The 25,014-nt window shown below is 41.5% G+C and overlaps 1 protein-coding gene across 1 annotated transcript in view; it reads right to left on the reverse strand.

Moving 5' to 3' along the window:
• Positions 1–2,252: 2,252 nt before the first annotated feature.
• Positions 2,253–25,014, reverse strand: part of FOXJ3 (forkhead box J3) — a 113,323-nt gene continuing 90,561 nt past the window's right edge. The window contains exons 7-13 of the mRNA XM_089688883.1: positions 22,825–22,956; positions 21,039–21,198; positions 18,200–19,045; positions 15,317–15,406; positions 8,927–9,118; positions 6,577–6,681; positions 2,253–4,584 (exon numbers count right to left, since the gene is read on the reverse strand). Coding sequence (XP_089545009.1) covers positions 4,472–4,584; positions 6,577–6,681; positions 8,927–9,118; positions 15,317–15,406; positions 18,200–19,045; positions 21,039–21,198; positions 22,825–22,956 — 1,638 coding nt within the window. The 3' untranslated portion in view covers positions 2,253–4,471. The remainder of the gene's footprint in view (positions 4,585–6,576; positions 6,682–8,926; positions 9,119–15,316; positions 15,407–18,199; positions 19,046–21,038; positions 21,199–22,824; positions 22,957–25,014) is intronic.

Genomic DNA, 25,014 nt, shown 5'->3' on the forward strand with positions numbered 1-25,014 from the left:
CTTGTGAGCTAGACTGCCATGGCAATTAATGAGGCTTGTGTACTAAGATGTATTCGTAGATCTTTCTGAACTTGAGTTCAAAATACATTTGCAAAGTTCCACCAAAACCATCCAAAGCTTTGAGCAGCTTTGACATTCAAACTTTAAATCAAACATTTGTGGTTAATAATGCAAACAAAGCCTCTAGTTTTGTGCCAGAAGATTCTCTAAGTGCCCTGCAACCCAACATGATCAATACCTAAAATTGCATGAATCGAAGGGTAGAACTAGATTTTAATTTTTCAGCCTAAACAAAACAATCCTGCAGTTTGACCTTGCCGTCCCTACCCCATCAACAACTTTAACTACATGTCCCCCCAGCAAAGCACCCACAGACTATACAAAGTTCCCCATGAACTAGCACACTGAGATTGGCCAAATGTGCATGTTAAAGGATAAGGTCACCTTTCCTAACATGTAACATGTTATTGATGCAACAGCCCCCGCACCTTCCTCATTCCCCCACTGTGACAGTGCGCCAGGGATATTCACCTGCTTTCACAATTAAAAAAACAAAAAACAAAAAAAAAAACAACTCATGTGGGGCTCTGCCCAACTGAATGTATCATTCATTCACAGAGTTCTGTGAATGGGGGAACTAAAACTACCATCATCCATTGCAGCTGACATTTTGTAGTTATTAATGAACTACTAGGGTGCTGACGAGTGCTCTAGGTAGTTCAATGGTGCTTCATATCATTCAGTAACTTCCTGCCGATACGAGGTATGGGCAGAGAGCTACACTGACAATCTGAAGGAGCATGAGATTGCACCCATGATCAGTAATGCTTTACAGGCTCCTAATAAAAAAAAATAAATGCACAAAAGATGTGCATTTAATATATATATATATATATATATATATATATATATATATATATATATATATATATATATATATATATATTAAATGCACATCTTTTGTGCATTTATCTTTTTATATAGTTTTTTTTTTTTTTTTTTCCCATTTACAAAGGTGAACTTATCCTTTAATGCTTATGCAGATGTGAAGATCAAAAGGATATTCCTGTTGGCAGAACAAATCAGAAGAAGAATATCAATCAGCTTAGAATATCCAGCAGGGACAGCTGATTCTTCCACCAAGAAGGGTCACCAGTGAGGGTCGTTAGAGACTTGGTAGCACATACAGGCATATAATCCTTTTCGGTGTAACTAATAGGCCAGATGAGGAGATGGTTATCCTAGGTCTGTGAGAACATAAACATTCAACTCAATTTAGAAATATTTTTCCTTTTCCCGCAGTTTGGATAGAGTGTGAAAGGGCTCAAACCTTTAGCTGCTATCTGTATTGACATTGGTGAAATTCCCCCTTAATTCTGGTGTGAGTGACACGGTGGGGCTGATTTACTAAAACTGGAGAGCACAAATTCTGGTGCACCGTGCATGGCAGCCCATTAGTTTCTAACTTCAGCTTGTTCAATAAAGCTTAGACAAAAATAAATGGAAGCTGATTGGTTTCTTTGCAGTGACACCAGATTTTGCACTCTCCGGTTTTAGTAAATCAACCTTGGTGTCAAAAAGCACTTCACAAGTGGGTCAAAGTCTGCGACAAAACCTGATGGGGTTTTGGATAGCGCTGGGCTTTAACAGCAGCGAGAGATGCAGCATTGAAGCCATAGATGTTACGGTACTTCATTTTCCACAGTTGCTCAGTGGAACTATGAAATGGTACAGAACATTCAGCATTCAATACGCAAGACTTCTGCTCTTCACACTGTGCAAATTCAGTTAAGGAAACACTTAGGCAGAAGTGTAACTGAAGACACATTTGTTACTTCTACAAAAGTAAGAATATACCACCTCACCCTGTCAACCCAAGTACAGTAATAAAAAGTTTCAGAACTGGGACCAGGATCCCTTTGCTAATGTCTTTTAAAAAGCCACTAAAAAGCTGGGTAGCTGATATGGATGTCAACATTTTTTAGATATTGCCATCTGTAAAGACGATCGCTCTCACAGACATCTGACATTAAATATCATATCGTGTGTATAGTCATCTTGGTGGTCTCACTTGCTATTTGAAACGTTTTTCAGTTAGTGGGCGTGCAAAGATTCTTGATGGAACCAAAAGTGGCCGTGTTGGGAAAACATGGTCATCACAGCTCATACTACCCAGTATTAATTGGCACTGGGATTCATATTTACCCACATAATCTAATTTATGTTCTAACAGAGCTGATCTAGGAAAACCGTGATAATGCAACTTGTCTTTATTGTTCAAAATAGCCCACTTCCATGGTTCAGTTCCCCAGTAAAGGCAGCGATATGAAGTGTAAACTGTAGACTCCACGTAAAAAAAATAGACTGGGATCAGTCATCTTTCTATGCATACAGGGGGGAAAATGGAACCATACAGTCCACTGCATCTAAACACTAAAACAAACCTATACTAGAATTAAACAACAAAAGAGGAGATCAAGAGCTAAAGAGGAACTAGAAAGGTTTTAATTGTATTATAAGGGTATAGATTAAAACTGATATTTTAGAACTTTTGATTAATTTTATAAAATCTTGGAGCATTTCCCAAGAAAGGTGGCTGTGACTCACCCAAACACGGGCATAATAAATCTGCATTCTTGTTTTCATCCTGTGAGCGCTTACTCTTATCTATGGCCTATAGACTTCAATGGTCACTTTATTAGGTACACCTTGCTAGTACCGGGTTGGATCCCCTTTTGCCTTCCGAATTGCCTTAACTCTTCGTGGCGTAGATTCAACAAGGTGTTGGAATTAATATAAGCACTATAATTCTGGAAGTAGCCATCAGAAGATAGGTACACTGTAGTCATAAAGGGATGGCCATTCTCCGCTGACATCAACAAGGCATTTTCGTCCACACAACTGCCACTCACAGGATATTTTCTATTTTTTGGACCATTCTCTGTAAACCCTACAGATGGTTGTGCGCAGTAGCAGGACTGAAAACTCATGGGGCCCACGGGCAATAGGAAATCATGGGGCTCGTGTCTTTGCCCACACTCAAACCACACCCAAAAAAGCCTATGAAAAAGGTACTAGGGGCATCTCATGGAGCACCCTACTGACCCCAGGCCCTCGGGCAATACCCAAATGGTCAGTCCGCCCCTGGTTGTGCGTGAAAATCCCAGTAGATCAGCAGTTTTTGAAATACACAGACCAGCCTGTTTGACACCAACAACCATGCCAGATTCAAAGTCACTTAAATCCCCCTTTCTTCCTCATTCTGATGCACAGTTTGAACTTCAGAAAGTAGTCTTCACTATGTCTATATACCTAAATGCACGGAGTTACTGCCATGTGATTAGCTGATTAGCAATTTGTGTTACCAAGCAAATGAACAGATGTACCTAATAAAGTTGATAGCACATGTGCATGCATCAAAGCCCAACTGGCTTAGAGATCTGGCTCTCTCTCTCCCAGCCTGAGCACTGCTGTGCAGGTGATAACAGGAGGCTGCTAACTAGAGAGATTCAGGAATGATCACAAGCTCAATGTAATGATTTTAATACATAATTGTATACATTTGTAGTCCTAAAGTTCACCTTTTATTCTTGATCTCATCCTTTGTTGTGAAATCTCAGCACAGGTACAATAGAACCATGGCCACAGTAAAAGCTCAGCTGCAAAAGAACGGACAAGGGCTCCATAGTCAGGAAAGCAACCATGGCACAGCAGACCTCATGTACAAGCCACTGAAATGAAAGTACATTGTCTGTAGTAAACAGAATCCATGTAGCCAACTTTACCAGTACAAGGCAAAGAATTGGAACAGTTGCTACTGGCAACACAGAAACTTCCCTTTGCAAGCACTTTTATATACATACAAGTAAAAAAGGGGGGCTGATTGACATTGCACTAACTCCATCGGCACAGGGCACATGGTACCCCAGATTTCTGCTGCTCTTCAAAATGGCAGTGTAAGAGTAACAATAAAAAGTTCCTTCAAAATAAAATAAAAAGTACACTACTTAGCTCATATAAATAAATCTGACTTATAAAAAGGACAGGCAGCGTCCCAGAAATGCAGTCTGTCCAGAAGGGCGGGGAAGAGGATGGGATTGAAATGCAGTTTGGTGGGAGATACGTTCAGAGAGATTCTGTCCAGGGGGTCAGTATTGCACTCGCGGGTCGACATCAGATAACACAAAAAGCCGAAAAAAGCTGTCAAGAGTCACAAGACAACAGTGAGCGGCTGCAGCTTATCAGAGGGACGAACATGATTTACAGGGTCAACTCAAAACATGTTTCACATATCCTGCTAAGTAAAGTTTTGATTGTCATCAAAGTCAACATGGTTAGCAGTTTGTTTTCTTTTGCTTTCCTCACTTTGAGGGCTTTACCTTACTTTTTTTTTTTCCGCATCACATTCATGGTCACTTACACCAAGAACAACGGGGTAACAAGACGAAAGAAGTACTGCATTGTAAGAGTGCTATACAATAGAGTCCCAGTCAAAGTCATCTTGAATGTCATCTGCAGGAAGAGGGCGACGCATGTGGAAGCTGGATGGCATGATGTGAGCTTGACTCATTACTCCGTGGTGTCCTGGTGACAGAGGAAAAAGAATGTTTAGTGCCCAGTTTTGTTTAGATGCCCATGTCAATTATAAATTGCAGGCAAAAAATGTGCAATTTTTTTTTTTAGGTGCCTGTAAAGCATTTCACCCGCAATCAGCAGGCCTCCCCTGCATCCATCTGCTTTGTACCTCGTATAGCAGCGTTTACAGGATGACTCAATGAACTACCTAGGAGTGCTCACTAGTTCTGATAGTTCATTGAGGACTACAAGCCAGCAGTCGCAAAGGCTGTCAAGTATTTAAAAGTTCATTCATTCACATATCTCTGTAAATGAATGACATCGCCATGTGGGGCTGGAGCCCAGCACAGCCACAATATTTTCAAATTGTGACGGCAGGTGTAAGGAGAAGATATCTGGCCTGCTGTCACAATTAGCAGGGGAATTGGAAGTAGGCTGCAGGATTGGGAACATGTTACATGTTCTATTCTAATAACAGAGGGAACCGGTTACATGTTCCAGTCTAAAAATGGGTGGAACATGTAACATGTTCTCAAAAGGTAAACGTATTCTTTAAAGTGGATTTTAAGTCAAGCATCTGCAAATGCAGCTGAAATAAATCTAACAAATATTTTACCTGCTAAAAAAAAAAAAAATAATGTACAATTCTGTGCAGCCAGTCTTGTAATACAGACACGCTGGCCAGGCAGCACAGCCAGATTCACAACCATCACAGAAGATCTCCAGATAACAAAGAAGCTCAAATCTGGATATTTATGTGCAGTTCCTATCATTTTGGAAGATTTGAGATGGAAAAGGCATAACAGAACCTTACACCAACTCCATGGTGGAGGCAAAACAGTCCTCCTTAGTGATTGAAGACTTTATTAACTGTTGCAGCAGAAACATAGTTTAGTGAAAAACAACCCCCAGCCTGCTGACTGAAGAATGAAGAAGCAGCACACTGATTAGTCATTTTTTTCTTCCCCCTTCTTGCAGCATGTAACCCATTAGCACATCAGCAGCGAAGCCAAGTTTAATTGTGCCTAGACCAGATCCTCCTTCCATTTTACTGAATACATCAGCATTAAATGCTCTGCATGGAGCAGTTTAATGTGGCCTGCTAGTAGTTGGTCACATTAGAGTGGACTTCTGGTTCTGCAATGTGGAAGATCTTTTCGCCACTCATCCCATTACTGTAGTTTCCTCAGTTCTAATGGAGCTATTTGGATGAGCTGCAAAATGGTTTGTGTATTACAGAAACAGAAGTCCAGCTAATCAGAAGAAACTACTACTACTAGCTCTGCAATTCATCTGCCCGCCCCCCAAAAGAAAAAACCCAGAATCTTCACAGAAAGATATAGGATCTTTGTAGACGGGCTTTGGGCTTGTCAGTTGTAGTAAGCATTCAGATGCATTCCGTTTGTGTTTGAGATGCCTCTGATATCACTCATTGGCAAGTGCATTTGACCTTTTAAATTGCATAAACCAGATTCCCGTTTCTTTTGCATTCCCACTGACTTCTAGAGAAAGAAGCAAGTTCTAAAAAAATCCCTTCATTTGGCCTTTAATTTGATTATGCTCATCAAAAATTCTAGTCTGGGTCACCATACAAATCAAATGCCAGCCAGAAGGGGGTTTGTGAAGACACTAGTGCATGTACAGCAATGTATGATGTGACCGTACAGGTCTTTATGTTTAGCAAAGGTTCGCGTATCAGTCTGATCTATGCAGAGCTGCAATCCAAAGCAAACTACAGAAAGTCATACGCATTAACAGAAGCTGCAGACTGAGGTCAGGTAATTGCCGGTGCTTGGACCAGTGCTGAACTGGACATAGATGCTCAGATAATAAACAGATAAGGTGTAAGATGTAATCATTTAGGAGCCACATTGGGAAATGCAATCAAAACCAACAACTGATTTGGTTGTCTCCCACATGAAGGGGTTGCTTGGCACCTATGAATTGAAAAGATGCAGCAAATCTGTCTACTGATGGTACGCATACATAGCAGGCACCTACCTGTTAAACCAGATCCTGTAGTGCTCATTGGCGGTATATGAGTGTAATTCGGAGGTCCCATCATTGATGTAGGAACATTTTGTCTGGAGTCGAGATACACATTACCTGTAGGAAAGAAACAGCATCTATAGCAGTCTGTGGAGTCGTTTTGCCAAGTAAATTTCCAAGACCAACAAACTATCTCTACCATTCCTGTTTCACTCCCTTCCTCCTGCGCTCCTTTCCTATTCAGCTACTGGTCATCATATCCAACCGGTTTCCAGGTTGCTAAGCGAGACGTGTGGGTCTGTCAGGTTGCAAGCTTAACCTTTTTTAATTGTGCTGAATCAAATACAGATTTGAACCTTCTTCCACACTACTATTCCCTGTATGCATTATAGGCCCATGACTGGGTATATGGTAGCACACCATGCATAATCAGCTCTTCTCTTCAGTTCATATAGTTTAGCTTGCTCACCCTGCCTCTTGCAATGTAACTCGGGGGGCAGAGTGTCATCTGGGAGATTAAAGCTGGTTGTCTGGCAGGTCTCTGCCTTTTGAACAACTCTCTTCACAATAACTGGCAGGAGTAATGTAACAGTGTGTAGCACAGTGGAAGCAAAAATTGGATTGCTGTACTCACCATAAAATACTTTTCTTGGAATCATTTGAGGAACAGAAGAATTCAGGTACTGTTGGGGTTATATTTTCACCTGCAGGAGGACTGGGCAATGGCAAACAAATAAATTCTAGGTCAGGCCATTCAGCATAACTCACTATATAGCAAGCAGTACCCAAGACTATAAACTCCATGAGGGATGGGACCTGTGACCCTCAATGGACTCCAATAAAATAATTTATTGGCAAGTATTTTTATTAATTCATTAGGAAGCACAGGAATTCAAGTACTGTTGGGACATCCAAGAAAAGTCCAACTGAGGGGTGGGCAACACAACAATTGTTAAGAGTTTAGTATCACTTTAAGGTCACTGCCAACACAAGACAGAGGCCAAAACCTGCCAGATCAAACTGGGATTTAAGGAGGCATTCCAGTTGCCAGTCAGTAGAGTCCTTATAGGTAAGCATGCCTTCTACCAATCTAGTAGTTTTCCTGTTAAGGTAGGTCATTGGGGAATCCACAGTGGGTATAAATCACTGTTAAACAAATTCTCTATCATGAGGGAACAGCTTCAGGTGAGGCTCAGGACCATTAGAGTGTTTCAGGTCTACATATAGGATTACCTCGAATAACAGGTGTAGTGAAAGGCCTTCCCTGAGTAGAAGCACTGAAAGACCCCGGGCTGGAGACAGCAGGCTAATCCGCCAAATGCAGGGTAGCACACACTGCATCAATATGATCCAAAACAACCCCTTGTAATTCCAAGGTGACAGCAGGAGACCGTAGGTGTCTTAAACAGATAGACTGTTGATACTCTGAATAAGAGATGGTCACAGTCACCAGTGGCCTTGCCTGTTCTAAGGTCTCAGAAAGTTCAGAAATGGACTCTGCAGTAGATAGCACCGGGGTCCTTGTGCTCAATATCTATGAGGAATTAGGTGAATCTTGCCACAAAGTTCTGAGTTGCAGTACAGGCCCCTAATGACAGGGAAGGGGATTCTGCCTCACCTGGCAGAACAGAAGGAGACAAGGAGCAAAGACTGGTTGGACTTTCCTCAGCAGAGCTGAAGAAAAGATATCCCAACCTACTAGGACACTAGCAAAAAGCTGAGGCACGCTGGGTAGAGAAGAGGCTGGGGGCTTTTTTTTGTTTGCCAGTGTACAATCTTCCTGTAGGCAGCAGTATAATCCCAACAGTGTCCCTCACATGACAAGAAGGAAATCAATTTTACATTAGATGAGAATATCAAAAGTAACAATAAATGTTATATAGAGTACACAGCTTCTTTAACAAAATTGGTGGTACTCCTCTTAGCATTTTTATTGATAGATCGCCAAGCGTACATTTACACAAATTCCCATCATACATACGGTCTCTATTCGCAAGTGCCTGTAAAGGATTGATCCACCCATCATTGAAGATTCAGGAATGGATGTAAATTTGGACCACCATATGCGGCTCACCTCGATGGGTTCAGCAATATTTGTTTTATGTTTTACAGTGTTCTGTCAGCTATCATATTCCAATTCATTCTTTACCTTCTAAACTTCTCACTGGGATGAACAGAGATGTCAGGGGGGTGGAGTCTGACCATCACGCTCTGATAATATAGTAGAAGAATGGAGGGCAGCTTAGGCCATATGCAGGTTGGACATCAGCCTTTGAGAAGTTGGTCATCAATTGCACATTGGTGTATCGATTATGTGAAAATCCGCATAACAGTCTTTAAAAAAAAAAGAAAAAATACTTGCCTGTGCTGAGGTGCTGTGAGGGTTTGGAGCTGTGCATGTTCCCATGACACACGGGTGACTGTACATTGCTCTGTGGATGGATGAAGCCGGTGTGATTGAAGAACTCGCTGAGGGAGGAGCACAAGTCTGCCAGCTGGACCTGATCAAGTGACCAATTCTTCAGATCTGCTTGTCTCATGCTTTCCACCAAACCTAAAACCAGAGGAAACAAAATCTATGTTAACAGCATCTACAGAGACGTATGAACCTACTACTACCCACATCTGTCAGAGTATCAGGAATGAGAACGGTCTGTGTCTGTAACAGCATACAACTGCACCTTTTTCAATACGGTTTATAAAATGAAACACATTGCTTTGGACACGGCGAATGTTAAAATGGCATTCTTACATTTTTATCTCAGCCACTAGTTCCTGCAGAAGAAATAAGAACCTGTAATCCAAATGCATGAAGATATACAGGGGATGGACAGAAATATGGAAACACTACATGCTTTGCAAGTGTGAAAGGGTCGACATGTTTTGCGGAAGTGATGTAACAAATTTTGGCTTCCGCTGTGTGATGAGACACCTAGCTAACAGGTGGGAAGCCTCACTTTCGTCATTCACTGCATGAGCTGCTAGTGATACACAGTCAGGTCAGAGTTTCAAAGAGAGCAAATTGTTGGTTCCCGCTTAGCTGATGCCTCTGACTGAAGATGCCAATTTATTTGTCATGTCGCAAGGTACAGTATCAAAGGTTATGACGGCATATACAGTTTCCAGGAAAATGTCTGATAATCACAAGTGCTGTTGACATGGTCAACTGACTGAAAGACAAAAAGGACATTGCACAGGATTGTGACCCGGAATAAGAAGTAACTGCTGCAAAAGCGATTGCAGAGCTCAATATATCAGTCTTCCAAAGCCCTTGTCTACAAAAAGCAAAACACTAACGGTTGAGCTGCAAGCGCCACTAGAGATCGATATTAATGCTCAGAAAAGGAGAGAGTGGTGCAACACCCATAAATTGTGGACTATCGATCAATGGAAGGCTAACATGGTCTTCCGAGCTTCACACTGTTCCCAACCACCGGACTTGTTTTTGTGTGGCAAACACTGTTCCAAGCTTACGACCAGGACTGACTTGTGCCAACAGTAAAGCATGGTGGCGGCGCAATCATGATTTGTGCAGCCATATCTTGATATTCTGCAGGCCCCATCATCACCTTGAAGGGTAGGGTCACTGCCAGCGACTATATACACGTTGGCAGACCATTTTTTTCCCACCATCCAAGATTTAGATTTGTCAATTCTCAGGAGAATTCAGGATGTCCTGGATGCCAAAGACGCTCCAACGCCATATTACGTAAAAATTTTGTTTTTTTCTACCTGGCGTTTCCATGGCGTTTGCCGAACCCTTGTATTAACTATGGTATAAATTATATTGCTCCTGATGAACAAGACAGGCAATTTACTGAAGATCTTTTCATAACCTGATCTGACATTGGTTTACAAGAAAAACTGCTATGAAAGAAACATGGACGCTACCAATGCCAACTGTTCCTTCTTGAATGCTGCCTGTATGTCTTACAGCAATAATAAAAAGGTTCACTTTGAGTTCACCTACAATCGTAAGCCGGTGGTGTGAAGAAAAAGGCAATTTGGAGTTTGTCTAGAAAACCGCTGAGATGGATAAGTGGCTGAGGTTTTTTTTTAAATCTACAAATCATGCTGTGGGAGCTTGTGCAGCACATTAGTCAGCAGTAGATGTGAGCAGAAGATGTACACAGTATACAGTCTTCGTATACAGATGTCAGACTACTTATTGCAGCTGCATATTTATTGTAAGATTCCAGGACTTGAATCACAGCCTGCTAAATCTCGAGAGGCAAGCCGCAATCATTGGTGCTAATTCCTGGGATTCGGTTCCTTTTCCAGAGACTTTTATCTAGAAACCGTACATGTTGCTGAAGTGAGAATTCAGCATGTGCCATTACAGGGACACTGGCATTTTTCATCAATTATGTAAGAAATATTACCATAAATTTACATATTCAAGCAGAACCTCAGCGAACACGATTTTTCTAGTTCTGCATGCAGTGAAAGGGAAATAAAAATACTTGAAAAGCCCAACTCCAATTTTTTTTTTTTTTTTAAGGCGTAGTCCACCTTTTGCAAACAGTAAATGCAGCAAAACTGCTCCAGTAAAAAAAAAAAAAAATGTTAAAATACTAGTTTTTGGAATGCAGCCTGCTGAGCATTCCAAATGTGATCAGTGTAGCACAGGTGCAATGCATGGACTCATTCAAATGTTTTCCTCCAACCTCAGGCCTGTACAGTTATGTCCCTGAAGTTATAGGGATGGAAGAATTGCAATTTGACTACAAATTGTTTTGGCCCCACGACCATGTCGGCACACTGCAGAATTCCTCTGCTGGGGTGACAACTGGGACGTGTAGGCACTGAATCTGAAATACCCAGACTTAGATGATGCAGCTATGTGATCAGAGTAGCCCAGAGATGTGCTGAAGGCAAATTATGAAATTATGGACTTGGCCTTTAATTCATTTTGGATAAACTTGGAAAGAATAAATAGGATAGTTTTTACTACTGTGCATCACCTGTTAACCACTTACTCGCCGCCCCATAGCAGATGTACTGCTATAGGGCGGCTTCACTGGGAAAAAATCACGCAAATAAACGTGATTTCGCATTTCCAGGTAGGGGGAGCGTGCGCGTCACCCAACCCGCGCTGCTAGTGGCTCCTGATGAGGTCCCAGCCAGCAATTTTCGTCCGGGATTCGGTGAGCATTGGCACAACTGAGAGGGGAGAGATCTGTGTGTAAAGGATGTCAGGATGGACGTGCTGCTTTCTATTTCCCCGTACAGAGAGATAGAAAGCAGTAGGTTTGCTTAGTAAAAAAAAGCACACCATAAACAATAAAATCACTCCCTAACACACAGTTAACCCTTTGCTCGCCCCAGTGTCATTAGCACTGGTCACTGCATCTCAATGGAGATGTCAGTGGCAGTTAGTCAATTCCCACCCAGTGTCAGATTGCCCACGGCCACCCCGCTATAAGTGCTCGCCGCATTACTAGTATAAAACGTAAATAAATAAATATTACATTTTTACAAAATTTATTAAATATAATTTTACAAAATTATATATACTGCCATTTGTAGACGCTATAACTTTCGCGTAAACCAATTAATTTACACTTATTTGGATTTTTTTTAGCAAAGACATGGAGCAGAATACATTTTGGCCAAAATTTATGCCGATTTCTTTTTTTTTTTATTTTTGGATGTTTAGCAAAAAGTTAAAAATAATCTTTTTATATTGCACGGTCATGCAACACTGTACCTGAACTACATTTTTATTATTTTTTCACACAACTAGAGCTTTCTTTTAGTGGTATTTAATCACCACTGGGTTTTTTTTTGTTTTTTTTAATGAAAAAAGACCAAACATTTTGAAAAAAACAAACAAGTTTTTCTAAGTTTCGGTTATAAAATTTTGCAAATAAATAATTGTTCTTCATAAATTTAGGCCAAAATGTATTCTGCTACATTTCTTTGGTGAAAATAACCCAAATTAGTGTATATTATTTAGTCTGCAGGAAAGTTATAGTCCACAAACTATGGTATATATCTGACAATCAATCCTCATGTACTGATGACCTTTTTGAGGCCCAAAAAAAGTCAGGACAGAATCCCCCAGATTACCCCTTTATGGAAAGTACTCTGCGGTATTTAGTAAGATGCATGGTAAGTTTTCTAAAGTTGTAATTTTTTGGAAAATAAATGGAAAAAAAATTTTCACCATTTTGTTTTCACATTTTTTACGTACTCTCACCAGTGCAGTACAGCGTCATCATATAACTGGTGTGGTGGTGATCAGGAACACTGACTGGTAACAGTATTAAAAAAATATATATATTTTATTTTTCCTTTTTTTCTATTATCAAACATTGTGACCAGAGTAATATAGTGTTACCATAGCAACATTGTACTACTCTGAGGAAACTATCAGTATTTTGTTTTTTTTCACAGCTATAGGCAAGAATTTAACTGGATGAAATTGATTCATTCAGTGTTTTTTGTTGTGATTGTCATGTGACCTGCTGTGATTGGCCACAGCTGTCACATAGTACCAGCAACGGGCTGGTACATGGATCGGTCATCAGCTGCGTCCGATGGACGGTGACAGATCTTGACACAGAATGGGCCCGTGGATGCGCACTAGGCAGCGATACGGGAGGACGTCACAGGATGCACACCTGGATCAGTGAAAGTCCCGCTCAGCTGTCATTTTGCTATTGGTCAAGCAGGAACTTGTTAAAGGGTACCAAACTTGTAAAGTCTGTAAATGTGCCCTGCAGCTCACAGGGTGAATAAATTAAGTTAAACCTGCACATTCACAAGACAAACCAGTCACAGCATATGGGGAGTAATGATGCATGTGCTGTGTGCAGCAGCTTCGGTTTCTAAGTAAAAAAAACCCCATCTGTACTCTGGCAACATTTAGAAACTACATTTGCAAATGGGTTCCCTTCAACACTGGATTAAATGCTTGTTTTAGTTCATGGAAACATTAAAAGTAGATTTACTTACCTTATGCCTTGCTCCTACAGGCTCCTTTCTGTGCAACTGCTTTCATGAAGTCTCTGCTCTTTGGGAGCTTTCATCCAGCAATTGCATTCTGTTGTCATCAGGGACAATGCAGGACCAGAGGCCCTGCATTATAAAGGACAACTCCTGCCTACAACCCGGCTCATAAAAGGGAAGAGGAGAGTGCCAGCTGGCAGAGGAGCAAGGAATAAGGGAAGGTAAAACTTCTTTTTAATAGTACCCAAGACAAACAGGAGCATTTAACTATTCCAGTGCGTGGGAAAGGTAGTTATTACTACGGATGCACTGTAGTTTCGGCCAAAAACACCCCTTTGGGTCATCTGCTGAAAAAAAAAAAAAAAAAAGCACCGATACAGGTACCGAAAAAACCCTGCCCTTCGCCGCTTGGTAGTTCTCAGCCTTACCTGAGAAACCATCGAGTGATCCCGGCACTGGGCATAGAGATGAGTGAAGGAAAGATGGCCTCCACTCATCTCTATGCCCAAGGAGGATCGGCGCGATGCCACTTCCGGTTCTGGCAATTATTATTATTTTTTTTTTAAAGCACTAGATCAATGCTTTTTTTGATTCAATGTTTTACATAGCAGAGGAGAGACATGGGGTCTTATTGACCCCATATCTCTCCATAAAGAGGACCTGTCACTAATTATTTATAATCACAAGGGATACATACATTTCTTGTGATAAGAATAAACGTGATTAAAACATTTTTTGAAAAGGGACAGTTCAAGGAAAAAAAAAAACATTAAATAAATGTAAAAAAAAAAAAAAAAGTTTAACGTGCCCCTGTCCCCCCGTGCTTGCATGTAGTGGTGAAAGCCTACGTAGGCCCACATATGTAAATGGTGTTCAAACCACACACGTGAGGTATCGCCACGAATGTCCAATAATTCTTGCACTAGACCTCCTCTGTAACTTTACACTGCTAGCCTGTACACAATTTAAAGCATCACCCGTAGAGATTTTTAAGTACTGCAGTTTCACGCCATTCCACGAGTGTGCGCAATTTTAAAGCGTGACATGTTGTACCCAACATTTACTCGCCGTAACATCTTCTTTCATATTTTACATAAAAATTAGGATATATATATATATCAAATTAATTTTTTTTAATCAAAGTGTATTGTTTTCCAAAAAATATATTCATTTTTAAATCTGCGCATTTCGGTTTTCGGCCAAGTGCATTTTGAATTTTCGGTTTCAGCACCAGAATTTTAATTTCGGTGCACCACTAGTTATTACATTTACCGCTTTAATAGGGTCAGGAGGGAGGCTATTTATTTCTGTGAATAAACATGCACTTTTGTATAATTTTTTTTTTTTTTTGTGGCAGAGTTATTCATTTTAGGAATACAAGTGGCACCCAGTTTACCATTATAAGGCCTCACTTTCTGCCACAGCCACTGTGGTGACATCAGTTGTGTAGAAGAGAAGAGTAAATACAATAATATGACCAGCATGTCCTTTTATTTACTCATGTCACTTAATCCTTCATGTCACCTTCTGTATATGGCTACTCAGATTATGCCACTGGGCTGTCAAGAGGACCTAAGCCCTACACAACAGCTCTGTAGAACAACTGTGATAAATTCTTTTACCAGAGCACACAATGTTACAAAGCAGAATGGTTAAGTAACTAACGGGAAGGATAAGTGTCTCCTCTCATTATGCAAACTATTTTTTCACACACACAGACATATATATAAATATTTGAGAAAACTACCACCCCCACCAGTCTATGAACAGGCCTCTTTGTAGAAGAAGTTGTGTATACCTTGGAACTGAGAGAGATCGACATCAGACCAGTTGGCACTGCTGGCAATTCGGCAGCTTTCCTTCAGCATGTCCAAAGTTGAGTACCAGTCTGCGGGGAGAACACCATGTTTTAATAAACAGACCTTTTCATCAGTTCTTCAGTTTTACCCATTAAATTTGTTACTCACAGCTTCACCGTCAATACACAACAAAGATGCCTATAAAATATTCATTATGAAAACAATACACATTTTTTACAATGCTGCGCCACCATTCTATAGACCCTAGTTGGGAAATGTCAGCGTGTCTAATTTGACAAATAAAAGTAAAAACTATAAGTGGGCGTTTACATGCCCCATAGCCACCCCAAACTCAATCTCTAAAGCCCATGAGCCAAATAAACCAAATACAAATAAAAAGAAAAATAATAAAACAGATATGGCGTCTTTCCTGCCTGTGCAGAACCATAACAACATTCACATAATACCCAAAAGTGAAATGCAAATATAGTGAAACCTTATGTACACCTGCACCATATAGGTGTGTTGCGATATTCTTATAGCTGCCCCTTTAAGGGCAGGTGCGTTGCAGATTTTTGTAGCTGCCCCTTTAAGAGCACCTAGTGGTGCTCCCAATTGTGAAAGTGAAACTATAAGTGGGCGCTTACATTCCCCATAGACTCCCCGCACTCAATCTCCAAATACTATACCCCAAAACATCATAAACAATAAATGGTACTACATGCAGTCCAACACCAATATAGAAATACTGTTTCTGTGCCACTGAATCTTCCCAAAGTGCTTCACCTCCTGTGTCACCACGACCACCACGATCCATGACCCTCTTATTTCTAAGAAAAGGTCATAAAGTGCTGTTTGCCCCAGATGCTCTCCAAGCACTGTTGCTCTAATTTTTCCTCCAATCATCACTTGTCCTGTGTGCCCGATGTCTTTTCATCAATGTCACCCAAAGACCACAAAAGCAGAGTCTCTCATTGTGCAGTGTTTAATCAAAACCTGGCAATAAAAAGGTATTAAAATTTCACACGTACAAAACGTGGCGCCCAATATCTCGCCACTAATACACTCAGGGTCTGTGCACCGCCATGCCACTTCCTGAACCTCGGTGTGCATTCTAAATACCGGAAACGATTTAGGGATTTGGCGGGATAAACCGTAAGCAGCCTTACAAAAATATCCTAACAGCCTTTCTCTTAAAGGGGCAGCTACACAAATATCGCAGCACAACTATATGGTGCAGGCGTACACAAAGTTTCACTACATTTTGGGTTTTACTTTTTTGTATTATGTGAATGGTAATATGATTTTGCACAGGCAGCAATTTAGCTTGGAGGAAAGGCGCCATATCTTTTTTATTTCTAATTTGACAAATACTATGCTCACTGACTACATTGTCTATAGGCTTAAAAACTATTCACTGAAAAATGATACATTTTATTTTAAAGTGGAACTCCAGACAAAAGCAACTCAACAGCTAAAGTTTAAACCCAATTTATGTACTTATGTCTTGCACTTTTTCTCTTTATAGTCCTGTACCCCATCTTGTGAACTTTTGTGAAATATTTGTGCTTCCAAATGCCTTAAAAAATAGGCTTTTTTGGACTCATCATAAATGTATGTATTCTGCATTTTTTGGAGGACACATCACCTCCTCTAGCTTTACTGCAGCCCTGTGTTTAAATACTTTTTGTTTTTGCACTGTGGTGTAATTGAGCTTGTTCTACAGTGTGGGGAATTTGGCTATTAGCAGGGCTCAATCCCGGGATGTCTTTTTTTTTTTTTGTATCTAGCATCCTACTCCTGTAGTTGGCATTATACCAGTAGCTGATGATATAAAGCAGAGCCGTGTCCTACAATGAATAAGTAAGAATACCTTTTTTTTTTCTCACTGCTTTATGCTAGCAGAGAAGCATTAACAACCACAATACTTATACAGCCATGTATTGCAGATACACAAAGGGGGTGTGCCTGACCAGGCCTAACAGGCCAGACTGAAGTGATCTAGTAGGACTTAATTTTCTGACAAAGTTCCACTTTAAGATGTACCACTAACTATGAAGGGGGAGGGCCTGCCTGATTCAATGCCAACTGAGTGGACTATAAGGATGTGCCCTTGCACTAATCTAAACACTGCAGATAGAGCATACCATACAGAGCCAACTTAAAGCAGAACTTCACCCAAAAAAGGAAGTTCCGCTCAGCTTTCACAGGTACCCGATCCCACTTCAGCTCCGATCGCCATGGCAGATCCACCAGAAGCCCCCCCCCCCATCCCTGCCCACAACCTTCTGGAACACATCACAGGTCCCAGAAGGCTGTGGGACCATTCACAAAGTGCAGCGAGGTTCAAGCATGCGCAGTGGGAAGCTGCCTGTGAAGCTGTAAGAAGTCAAAGCCAGCTGCCCACAGTTATCATGCCAGTACTGGGGACCTGAAGGCCGGTTGAGAACAAGCCTGGGTGAGGACAGCACTGGATTCTTGGACAGGATAGTGTCTGTTTATTAAAAGTCAGCAGCTACAGACTTAAATTTTGCACAAGCAACTGAAGCTCCTATTTAAAGTATATTTAAAGCCAAAAAACGTTATTACCTTTTGGTTGTGTATAGAACAAGAAAGTATTAAAACCCCTTTTTATGTTTTAATTACTATGTCCCCGCTGGAGATGTTCACCTCATTTGTCCTACTGACTATTGTCCAGTAATGGAAAGTTTTCACCAGAAAGTACAAATGGTTATATTCCAAGAACACCTGTCTGGTGACTTCTTAGTGGGGATTTAGGGGAAAAAAAACTCTAATTAAAGTGAAAACATTTTGGCTTGAGCTACACATTTAGATCTAAAAACATATTGCACTTGTAATGAGTGTTAGAAGCAAACACTTACCTGAACTGTAGGGCTGCTGTGTTAGAGAGGTCTGATGTGTGAGGGGCTGGTGCTGGTGGTTGGCGTGGTGCTGTAGATGCTGGTGTTGCGCATTATGCTGTGCAGGATGGGTGGCAGGGTGCTGTGCTTGATGCTGTGCAGGGTGCTGGCCAGGATGCTGTGCAGGATGGGTAGCAGGGTGCTGGCCAGGATGCTGTGCAGGATGGGTGGCAGGGTGCTGGCCAGGATGCTGTGCAGGATGGGTGGCAGGGTGCGTGCCTTGATGCTGTGCAGGATGGGTGGCAGGGTGCTGGCCTTGATGCTGTGCAGGATGGGTGGCAGGGTGCTGGCCTTGATGCTGTGCAGGATGGGTGGCAGGGTGCTGGCCTTGATGCTGTGCAGGATGGGTGGCAGGGTGCTGGCCTTGATGCTGTGCAGGATGGGTGGCAGGGTGCTGGGTTTGATGCTGTGCCGGATGGGTGGCAGGGTGCTGGGTTTGATGCTGTGCCGGATGGGTGGCAGGGTGCTGTGCTGGATGGGGAGCCCGCTGCTGAGGATGCTGAGGTTGGTGCTGTGAAACCTGTTGGTGACAGTGAGATGCATGCTGTGCTGGGTGCTGCTGATGGTGGACTACAGTGTGGTGTATATGTGGAGACTGCTGGGACTGCTGACTGTGTAGTGGAGTGTGAGACATGTGAACCTGCCCCAAGGAGTCACCTACGGTGCTGCCAAGACTACTGGCATGGCTATTTGTCAGGTTACTTTGGCTACCGTGCTGCTGAGAGCTCATTGTGCTACTAGGGGAGTGCTGATAGGAACAAGGTGAGTGTGTCTGCTGGGAGGACTCAGACTGCAGATTCAGCATTCCTGAAACAGAAACAGGAGTACTGTTATTTCCACTATACAGATACAGAACAGCAGCATAAAAAACACATTTAGAAAACAATACATAACAAATAAACATTTCATGTGGTTTACGACTGCAGAGAAAAAAAAAAGGTAATTTTGTTAAAAATAACTTTATGCCCTAACTTCATCCACACCTTGTTGTGTATATCTATATCTACTGTATATTTATCTATGTCAGCTGTCAAACCCAGAAGTGGCTTTATCTTTAAAAGTCTGATTTGCAGTTTAATACAGTCTGTCTGGACACAATGATATCATCCCTCCTTTCCTAACTGATTGGAAATACTTTGATATCTTTACTACTACTAAATAATCATAGCTAATAGGGAAAAGAGGGATTAAGGTGGAGAAAGTGAAAGTAAATAAAGTGGAATTTTACAGAGTATTCACATCTGCTATCTGGAACTGGTGTAGAGCGGTGACATGACAGCAGCAATAAAGAGTTTACAATGGTTAATATGTACAGGTAAGAGTAATGGCATGGGTCATTTTGAACTGGAACTCTGTCCAAAACTGGCAAAGGCCTCTATCAGGTAGTTCTTACTGGCGTGTGCTTGCTGGGAAGATTTTCCCTCGCTTCCTGGTAAAATTCAGGGAACAGTTGTAAACCGAACTACCCATCTTTTGTTCACTATATTCTTTTTGTGTATTCCTTTGAAGAACCTACCAAGAAGTAATGTCATTGTCACTGGATATCTAAAGCATAGCTTACACTTGCTGTTGGGAAGCAGTAAAAACAACAGGTGGTTAATAGGGATACACCGAAATTTCGTCCACCGAAACATATCGGCCGAAAATAGCCATCAGCATTCTGCCGATACAGGTGTCGATACAGGAGACTGTGTGTACTGCAGATGTGGGGGGGGATTGCAGCAGAGAAAGGCAGGAGAGGAGCAGTGTATACAGTGACTGTCTGTAACTATATGTCAGTGCCGGTTTTTAAATGTAATTACCAGCTTTTTTTTTTCTTCACTATAGCTCAGAGAATCAGCTGTCACTTTCCTCCCAGCTAAAAGAAACAAAGTTTCCTTTTAGTTTATTTCCGGGAGTTAAAAGAAACAATGTTTCCTTTTAGTTTCTTTCCCGAGATAAAAGAAACAGTTTCCTTTAGCACGGAGAAAGTGACAGCTAATTCTGTGAGCTATGGTGACAAAAAAAAAAAAAAAAAAGCTGTCAACTGCATTTAAAAAATTGGCACCAACATATAATGACAGCCAGTGAGGAAGCCTCTCTGTATACACCGCTACCTCACTGTATACACTGCTCCTCTCCCCACCTCCTCTCCCCTACAAAGAGGACCTGTCATTGATATGCTAATCACATAGGGGACTATTGGTTCACTATGTGATAGGGAATAAGATCATAAGTTAAAAAAAATAAATACAAATATACATAAAAGTAGAAAGAAATTAAAAAAAAAAAATTGGAGCCTCCCCACATACGCAGACATTTTGGTTCAGTTTTCGGCCACATGTATTCTGAATTTTCAGTATTGGCACCAGATTTTTCATTTCATTGGTTGAGCCACATTTTTACTGCCTCCACAACCACCCCGTTCCCCCCTTGAGCTGCTTTGTCTGTTTGGTTGTCATAAAAACAGGCATTCAGAAGGCACCAGTATCACCTCACAAATGCCTGTCAGCCATGCTTGCACCATTCTTTGAAAAGCAATACAATGCGAGTCGCTCTTCACACAGATGCATGTGTGAACAAGCCGTTAAAAGAACACAATCCAGAGGAAGAAAGAAGTTCAGCTCATAGCATCATAGCAAGGGTTTGTCACAGACAGGCATTGATAGGATATTTTTCCAGTGGAGACACCTAGTAATAAAACCCTGACAGTGAACTTGGCCCTTTCCAGTCCATTCAAAAGTGAAAAAAAAAAAAAAACAGTTGGGTGCAGATCCACTTTAAGCCAATTACCATTTAACTCAAAAACACTGTAACCCACCTTGGCTTGCAGATTGAGCAAATACATTCTTGTACAGACTTCGAAATGAATCGCTGAGATCTTCAAAGTTATACTCGGGGAAAAGCTTTTCTCGCTCTGGTGTGCTGTACTGGGACTGCTGTGTTAATGTTGGAGCAGATGGCTCTGGATGGCTTGTTACCTGGTGTTGAATGAGAAGCCTAATGAGCAATTTCTACTATAATGTGGAATAACAGGTAATTTCACAAAGAAAAGAGTGCATGCCTTAAAAATCCAACCTTTAATCCAATTAGAGGATAATTATTAGCTGCACCAGCCCGTGGTTGCTAATAAACTACACCAAATGAGTATTAATCCTCACCCTTTCAACAGGCAGAAAACAGGGCAGGCCAAAGCCGATGCAAATTTCTTTGCACCTTAGTTCCACCATCAACATAGACAGTATTGACAGGGGAATCCTTCCCGCCAAGCCATTGTTTTCTCCTGGCAGGAAGGTGGGCAGTAGAAGCCGTCTCCACCAGGAGAAGACTGTAATTATTGCTAGAGGCTATAAGCCGCCACTAGCGATAATCGCATGGAAAATCTGGCAGGGCTGGTTGTACCAAAGTTAATCGATTGATCAATTTGCGTACATTCGGTCTGCCCAACATGATTTGAATCTAACAGTCTATGGCCAGCTTTAGTCTTTTTTTATGAAAGTTTTAATTTTTTTTGAGAGAGAGTTTTAGCACCCATTCAAATCTCTACTCTCGGTTGCAATGCATTAACAAGCATTTCTATAGGTAGCGCATTAACTCCTTGCAGTGTGGGGGGACAGGATTCTTTTCCTGCCTGGAGTTGGGCTTTAAAGCTAACTCCAGTCAACCCTTTTACTCATCTAAATCCATTATTGTGTGACATTCCAGTCCTGAGTCTTCTATCTTCTTCTCTGTACAGAAGGCAGGGTCCTTCAAGGGTCTGTCACTTCCTGCATGACGGAACACTGCCTATTGGTTGTCCAGCGGCGGGACGCACTCAGGATCCAGAAGCGGACATCAGCAAATGTCCGGTGCAGACATATTAGCTGTGCATTACCAGTTCCATGCACCTGGAAACACTGCTGGCGAAGGACATGGAAAGTGGGCTTGGGTGAATATAAGATGCTACACAAGGATAGGATAATATTTAAAAAAAAAAAAAAAAAACATTGGTAGGGTAAGAGGGGGGTGTGGGGCTTCAGGGTGCAAGCAGTTAATTTTGGTACCGAAATGGGCTTTAAAGAAGGTAACACTATCCACACCACCTGATATGCAGACGACCACGAAACAGAGAATTGTACATAAAGATCATCAAAACACAGAACACCAAGCCAAAGGAAAGCAGAAAAGTCACATCAAAATCATTTTCAGGCAAATCTTACAATAATACACAATGTGCACTTTCTGTGTATACTCTGTAGTTTTCCTTCAAATAAAAGTCAGCATTTTTATCTTTTATTTAGCACACCGTTCCTTTATAATTTTATCGGTCTTGTTTATTAAATAACAAAGCTGCCATTATCTCCACCTACACAGCAATGCTTTCTATTTTGTAACTGGTATACTCCGCTCTGCAGCACCCATCCTCAGCTATTTTAAACAAGGTATAAACCCCAAACACAGGCTCTCAGTGGCAGAAGTGTGAGTGATTTATGTCATAAGTACACGGTGTGCCTAGTAAAACACATTACAGCTTGTGAAAATAGCCTGGTCAGGCCTAGGCTGTTATTGTTGGAAGGAGACGTGTGAAGTGGGAGTGCCTGCACAATGTATAGAAGAGGTCTGCTCACCGGTGTATAGCTGTGCACACTGCCAACACTGTTCAAGTTTAAGGATGACACACTCTGATCCGAGAGGCTGTTGTTAAGGCTACTTCTAGGACTGTCGTTGCCATCCTGACTCGTGTTACCGTATAAAGTTACCTGGGGGAGAAATTAAAAAAAAATGATCAAGTAAATTGTATTAATAGGTTTAAAAAAAGCACTTCCAGGCAACAGATGAAAAATTTGAGAGCTGCTCAACAGTCCAGTTGTGATAGTCACAATGTACATAAAGCCCAAATCGACCTTCCATTCTAGATCAGCTAAATATATTCCAGAAGCATCAAAACAAACACTGTACAAAGTATCAGTTTTTTTTTTTTTTTAAATGTTCAATAGGTGTTTAATTCACAAAGAAAGCCCCCCACAAAAAGATAGAGCACCTCAAGGCTTATAAATAGCACATATTTATTCTGGACGTAACAGTAAAACATTACATAAATCAGTGCAGGTATCTCATCCATCCCTTCCCCACCCAGCCGACCCCCCCAAAACACATCTCCCCATGCGAACCCCCTAAGGAGTCCCACTCAGCCCACTCTACCCTCACCGTCCCGGATCACCCCCAATCCCCAAAGAGCCCCCCCTGCCTTCCTCCCCCTCCCGATGAGTGACCCGGGTAACAAAGGCCAGCCCACCACTTCTCCCCAAGTCCCCCTTCCTGTGCAGATGTAACCTCCCTGAAGACCCTGCTGTGATGTGTACGGATACGTAATAGGAACCAAGGTATGTCCAGCTAAGTATGTCTGGGCCACAGAGTGTGTGTCCTCTGTGGAGAAGAGCAATAAGGCAACAATTATGCCTCAAGGGAATAAACACAGTTCCATATAGTTGCTCAAATTCTCCAATGTCCTTGTCACCATTACTGGAGCTTTCCAAGAAAGGACGTATGATCGGCACTTGACAGGTCCAGCCTACATCCTGGTAGCTGATTGACTCTGTATATCCATAGGCCATAGGATAAGTCTTCATACGGGAGGTAAGTGGAACAGTCTCATTATGTGGGCCCAAAGACATCCGTTCTTGTGCGGTTAGCTGGATGTGTAGTCCAGTAAAATATACCAGTGTCCTTGAAATCAGCCAGCACAACTAGCAGTGTCCTCACAGCGGGTCAGGAGACAGGGGATCGCATGTGGGAGGACGACGTGGTCCCTTCCGCCTACATGTTTCACCCTCCCACTGATGAGGGCTTCTGCAGGGCGCAGCTTTAAATTTCCACAGAAAGTTTGAATCCGATTGGTGAGTGGGGAAAAGGCTTTATTATATATTTTATGTATTTGTTTTAGAGAGAATTCAACAGACGTGCAGGGGACCTTCAACAGATATGAAATCGTTGCCACATCCAGCTAGGAACTGACATCTCATGACTAACAGGAGGTATCTGCAGGACTATTTTTAAAGGATTTCATCATGTGTAATGGCATGGCTGGTCTCATTACCTACAAAAATGAAGCAGCTAAAGATCTGCATTAGCATGTTAAAATCCTTGCGATTATTACTTTAATTTTGAATTCTGTCAGTCCATAATTAGAACCAGCAATTGTTTTTTTTAATGACATCTTCTGCCAAACTGAAGTACACACATTATATCTTCAGGGAGCAGAGAAAAAAGACCCTATTTACATTATCTTCTGAAAAACCATGTTTGATGTTACACAGTCCAGTTTTATACTTAACATTGCTGCTTGTACTGCTTAGCATGACTAGTTTTTACAGAATATGATCCAGATCTACTATCTCATTAAAGGAGTTTTCTCACATTGGCAAGATAGAGGAAACACAGTGAGGCAGTAAATCCTGTGGGGAGGGGTCTGCTCTGCTGACAAAAGAACACTTTAAGGAGGGTGTAACAGAGATGGCGGCTATATAGTGGTATACTCCTTGAAATCTAGCCAATGAGCTGTTCTTTAACCCTTTGAGGACCAAGGGACGTATTTGTCCCATGTTTTTAATTGCGTGTATCATCTGATTAAGAACTTAAAACTCTCTTTTTTTTTTTGGTTTGAGTCAAAATTTTAGTTCTGATCAACAAACAGATCTAGCTTTTTGCCAATTATTTCATGAAATGGCTTAGTTACAGCAACTGAAGTGTACGAACTTTAAAAACAAAAAAATTGAATCTTTTGGCGTTCCAAAATCTTACGGTCCTCAAAGGGTTAA

This window comes from Staurois parvus, unplaced genomic scaffold, assembly GCF_062004578.1.
Source record: "Staurois parvus isolate SC_StPar_1 unplaced genomic scaffold, SC_StPar_1.0 ptg000458l, whole genome shotgun sequence".
Taxonomy (NCBI): domain Eukaryota; kingdom Metazoa; phylum Chordata; class Amphibia; order Anura; family Ranidae; genus Staurois; species Staurois parvus.